Here is a 6,000-nt window from a genome sequence, read left to right as displayed (position 1 = left end):
TGATTTCTTTTTCTCAAGGACATGATTTGTCTTGATTTAATGCCTTTTAATGCCCTCAAAAACTGAGGGGAAAAATAAGTTTGTTCAACGTAATTTTTATTTCTATTTTTAATCCCCTCAATTTAGAGTCCAAGGGCTGAAGGACTTATAGTGATGACCCCTTAGATATGATTTTTAAATTGCACTTGCCTCTGTAAGTGTTTCTTTAGTGGGGAAAATGTTCACTTTTTTTTTTTACTTTTTTACTGTTGCATGAGGAGATAACACTTATACCTACATAGAGGCATTTATTCCATAGAGCCTGTGTGTTCATACTGATTGAAAATGTCAAACTGCATAACACACTAGAAAAGGCTGAATTAAGGGCCAAAGTTTAATAAATCCATACTAAGAACTAAAGGCTACAGAGCTTATTTTTAAAACATTTAGAAATCAGAGTGTTGAGAAAATGTCTGGCTCATGGCCCTTGTCCTGCAGCTCTGCTGCTGCTGCCTAGCCTTTGTTTTGTGAGATAACCAGGAATAGTGATCCCATGCGTAAACAACAAGAATACTAAACCAATAAAACTAGCTTATCATGCAAATATTAAGGCATCTAGAAAGTCAGTTAAAATATATTGTCAGAGACAGAACATCTATTTCCCAGCGGACTTCATATAACAAAGGCTACTTAGCAGGGGCTGCATTCTACCCATCAGTGAAATATCATCGACCCTTTGTATGTCATTTCAGTTTCAACCATAAGGGAATTAGTGATTGTAAGAGCTGCAATTGCTGGTCTATTTTTTCTTCTTTCTTCAGTTTCTTTTCTCCTCCTGTCTTCCTTTCTTTTTGAAATTTGTTTTTTACTTTTTATTTTTCCCTCAGTTGCTTGTTTCTGCTTGAAGGAAAGGCTCTCCAATTATGTTCAAACCATAATTTGGGACATTTGTTGGCAGGATCGGTGTCCTATTAGAAACTTGAAAAGGAACCAAGCTAGCCCAGGTACCAGGACTGTTAAAAAGGGAAAAAAGATAAGGAGAGATAAAAAAGAGAGAGAGAGAGAGAAAGAGAGAAAAAAAGAAGATAAATTAATCATGTTGCAAAAAGAAGAACATAATTTATTTGAATCAGGGTTAAGCCATATGCATTATTAATAGCACAATAATAAATATTATTCATTATATTATTAATATTAATAAGATAAAATAAGAAATCAAATTTGTGCATATTGCTTGAGATTCTACTTCATAGTTTTCTTTGTGCAAGTATGACTTGTTTGAAATAAAAATCACAGTGTTAATCTCAGTTGCAAGTAGTATTACTGCTGTCTTAACACTAAGTGGACTGTTTGTTTATGAGAGCTCCCAAAAATTTCAGACACGAATATATAGAGCAGACGCAACTAAGGCATAGACATGACACTATATAACACAAGGATGTTATTTAAGAGCTAGTCAAATATACTACCATGCACAGGTTGCTGTTTTCAAGAACACGATATACAGGTGGTTCAGCTTTCTGTACAATATCCTACCCTCTTACAATGTGGCACTAGTCTCAGTCCCAAGATGAGCCTCTGAGGTGTTTGGCTCCCCTCAGTATCTTTAAAATTAAAAAAACTTGCTTTCTTTATAGATTTTTCTCAAAAGGTATCAGTGCTTAAGGAACATGTATAGCATATATAATGCCCCTGTATAATGCAGGGCCCAAACGTAAGCACTTGCAGTAAAGGGTAGCCATGAGTCAAGTATAGCAGTAAGTACTATAAATTTTTCAATGAACATCTGAGAAAGAAAATATTTTCAAAGGCAATTCAATGACTTTGGGACTTAAGTCATAATTTCAGAGTAACTTTTTCACTGAGGAGCTTAAGTCCCAACGGCACTCACATGTTTATCAGGCGCCAACCTGTAGTAGGTTGGTAAACCGCAAGCCCTTATCATTTCCAAGATGGATACTCAAAGAAAGACCTCAGCTGCCTTTATTCAGTACCCAGAGCAGACCCTGAGCTGCCTGCTCCTTAGATGTGTTTCTGGCATCCTAGAAATAATGGACTTTAGAGAAAGTCTCATCAAATTTATTCAAAAGAAAATCAGCATCATTATGTCAGCAATCACTGCCAAACAACACCAGAACACTCTGTGCAAACACATGCTTCCTCCGTGTTTCACTGTTACTGAGCTTTTCTCTGCACTAGGTGTTTCTACAAATACAACCCCTTACGTGGGAATTCACACTGAGATTAGACTGATAGCTTCATGATAACACATCTGAAGACTGAAACTTCCAACATAAGTTTTGTGGATGACAGATGCTGGAAGTTTTCTTCCTTCCCTATCTTTGGTCGCCCCTCTGCACTGCTCCCACTCTGCATGAGCAGGTGCACTTCTGTAGCAGTGGGTGCAAAGAGGAAAACAGGCCTTTTTTATCTATTTTAAATGGGTATAAAATAACTACATTTCACTTGGCAGATTTATGTGATCCTTTCCTGTTTATGTTGCTGCATAAACAGTAAGGAAAGAGGTCAACCTATTTTGTGAACTCTAAGTGACATGTTCCTAATGGCTTTTGTATTAAAAGTAATACAAACAGCTTCTGTCATTTACTCCTGTTTGATACTCTTCACCTCTCTAAACTTGTTAACTGATTACTTAGATTCCTAACAATTTCTGGTGCTGGTTTACACATCAAAAAGTGGAAAAAAATTGCTGACATGCTTGTCTCAATGATGGTCAGATTCTGAAGGGAGCGGGACTTCTTTTTTTTCTCAAAGAAATATAAATAATATGAATATCCTAATGTATCTTAAATGCCTGAAGTACAAATATTATTCAAGGGGGTTGAAAATCTTGAAATATGCATGAAGACTTAAACCTACTTATGCATGAAAGATTCGTCCAATATGATCTGATGAAAAGCTTATGTTTCAAAAAGAAAACTCAAAAAAGTCAATAAAAGAACCCCATTTAAGGGGCTTAACTGTTTCAACTTATGCTTCATCTTCTTTTACAATTTATCTTAAAATGCATTTTTGCTCCTTCCTCTTTGGATTTCAGTAATATTAAGAAGTAAATTCTGAAATAACAAACACAATGCAAATCATTTTCAAGTACAGGGATTTATAAAAATAGGAAATAGTAATAAAATATAAAAATAAAAATACAAATCCCAAACACTTTTGTTTCCTCAGTATCTGCCTGAACATACATGTTATAGTGCACAGTTCTGTGCTGTCCTTTGGGATTTACAGTATTTAGCAACTTTAAATAAAATAGAATAAACTAAAAGAATATAAATTTTGTGTGAGGTCAACATGGTATTTCAACAATTTCTGTTGCAAAGGCTAAGTACACAGCATCCAGCGTTATCTTTCTGAAGATTTACAGTGCACTTCAGTGGCTAGACACATACATATGTGACTTTTTTCTTTGTTTTTCTTTGTTTTAAAGTTGACAACCTTCTAATGATTACAGCAGGTGAAGGAACGCAGTCATTGCTGATAAAGAACAAAGTACTATTTGTAGCAGCTTTCTTATCTACAATTTCATGTAGGAGACAGAGATCTTGATTTTGTGGAAAGCAGTCAATAAAAACAAGTTGTGGCAAATGACCAATAGGGCAGTTTTTACCATATGACCTATAAATCTAATAGGTGCTTATTTAAATCTTTTAAGCCTCCCACCTTATATTAAGACCATGACAAAAATGCAGATTGCGACAAATTCATCAATGCTGCTTATGAATCTTCAGGGAGTAAGAAAGCCTCTAAAGGCGGGCTGAAGTCTCTGATCTACACACACTCGACAGGCAGCGGCTGACCCCATAGGCAGCCAGAGGAAGGACAGGACATCCATGCTGTTCACTAGCACCTCCTATGCCATTATGTTCAAGGCTTGATGACCTCCAGTTGTATTTTAGAAATTAACCTTATTATACTGCAGTTTGATCCAACTCTACCTCCAGCCACCCCAGTCGTGATATCACCAAGTGTTTACTGCAAACAAAAGAGGAAACCTGAATGAAAATTACTGAGGTGAATAACACTAATCACAGCACAAAGCTCTGAGAACAGCTATGACACAAAGAATTAAAAAACACCCCAACTTAGTCTCTGCTAAGCTGTATATGCTATCTAACATTCTCACATACCCCATTACATTTGTGGTAAATTTGAATGAACTTTCAAGTACCATTTGAACCAAAGCCTGTTCTGTAGCTCCCCAGTGCGCCTGTGTGCAGCCAAGCCAGATTGACAGCCCAGAAAAGCAAGATCCCCTGTCAGCTTTCTCAAACCTGCTCTGAAGTGGCTTCTGTGAGCATCACGGTTTAGCTTTTGCCTTGGAAACTATCTACTGCAGTTTCTCTGCAGAGCATCCTAGCAGAAGGACATGTTACTGCTGATTGCAAAGCAAACTCTGCCTGGGACCCACATGAGTGACGACAGCAAGAAAGGGGAGAACACCTTTCCCTTCACCACACTACCCACCAGTTTGGACCAGAAGTCCAAACTTCCAGTCCTTGGTTTCACAAAAGCAGGGGCAATGCTCTCTCTCTGTTCAACTAACTGCCTCAACACAGGGGAAGCCAAAACTCCTTTCATTGCCCAGGGCACAGGCAAGCTGATTGTCCTTGCAGAAGTTAATGACGTCCTTCTGCCCATGTGGCTTCACCTGATAAAACAGTTCTGCACGTATGAGTGGCATAAATCAGGTCTACCCTACCCTCCAGCTCGCTGTTCCTGAAGAAATCTGTGAGCAGAGGTTATAATATAAATGCCCATCCCCTGAAATATTAAATGATACCTCAAAAATCTGCTCTAGGCTAAGTTTTGAAGAAAATTATGTGAGAAGTGCCATCAGGAACTGCTATGAGATTCAGACTTGTAGCCTTTGTGAGAGAATGATTGCAGGACCACCTTCCTGAAGCATTATACCACTAAGTAATTTCACTACCAGAGACAGTTTTCTCTCACTATAACTAGACTATTAGACGTGTCATCAGTTCCCTCCACAGCAAGTATAACCTATTTATCAGTTCAAATGTAATATAATAGCAAGGAAAAAGTCTGCAAGCATCCTACAGGGTTAACATTCTCCTTTACAGTTTCTATTACGCTTTTCACATATTGATTCAATGAAGATTCCTGCCATGATTTCCTCTTAAAGATAGTAATTGCTCTTTTAACCTCTGATCAAAACATTACTGGAATGGAACACAAACAATACTAATATTATGTGTACATACAGTTTGTTTTGGAGGTTATAATAGCATGAAGAGTATAATAATGTTAATTAACTAAACACAATAAAAAAATAAATCCAATTAGATCTAAGTAAATCAGAAGGATTTCAAGATTTTTATTTTCCACCAGTTACTACCGTCTTCCTATTACAGCTTCAGAAGTCTATGAAAGTATTTAATCATTCAGAAAGTATACCTAAACCAGTATTTCCTTCTTGCAGCTTTACTACCCTGTGCATGAATTCACTAGCTTAGAGGAGGTAGATCAGATCATGCCAGGTCAGTCTTTGGACAGAAAAAGCAGAAGTGCCTTCAATGTCAAAAGAAGCGGCACTAGCGAATCACCAAGCTCATCTATCTCTGTACTAAGCAACTGCTTGCCCACACAAGTCCAGAGAACTTTGCCATTTCAAATTGTTAAGATTGTATGAACTTTGGGAATGCAATTGTGCTAACCTCAGTGCCCTGGCTAAGTTCCCATTTGTGCATTTCTGCCAAAGGAATAACCACCCCTTCAGCATCCACTTAATGTGGTACTTCTGTTACCATTCTGAACTGGTATCTCTAGTTACATAGCTGCCAAATTTCACCTCCAAGGTGAGCATTTATTTCAAGAAATATATTAAGTATATGTCAGCTTTATCTAGGATGACTTTCATAGTTTAGCAGGCACATACCACCCATTGAGCAGATAGAGGAGGCAAAAAGGAATTCTGCTGTAGTTCTTATTCTATTCTCTCTTTATGACAGTGTGAAAAAAAAAAAAAAAAAGGATAAG

The 6,000-nt window shown here is 37.3% G+C and overlaps 1 protein-coding gene across 1 annotated transcript in view; it reads right to left on the bottom strand.

Moving 5' to 3' along the window:
* Window positions 1-862: 862 nt before the first annotated feature.
* NFIB (nuclear factor I/B) overlaps window positions 863-6,000 on the bottom strand; it is a 64,282-nt gene continuing 59,144 nt past the window's right edge. The window contains exon 12 of the mRNA XM_010018556.1: window positions 863-992. Within this exon, the coding sequence (XP_010016858.1) occupies window positions 863-992 (130 nt within the window). The remainder of the gene's footprint in view (window positions 993-6,000) is intronic.

Source organism: Nestor notabilis, unplaced genomic scaffold (genome assembly GCF_000696875.1).
Source record: "Nestor notabilis isolate BGI_N333 unplaced genomic scaffold, ASM69687v1 scaffold1387, whole genome shotgun sequence".
NCBI classification, from domain to species: Eukaryota; Metazoa; Chordata; class Aves; order Psittaciformes; family Psittacidae; genus Nestor; species Nestor notabilis.
Note: the sequence above shows the minus strand (reverse complement) of the source record. Positions and strands in the feature narration are given on the sequence as shown.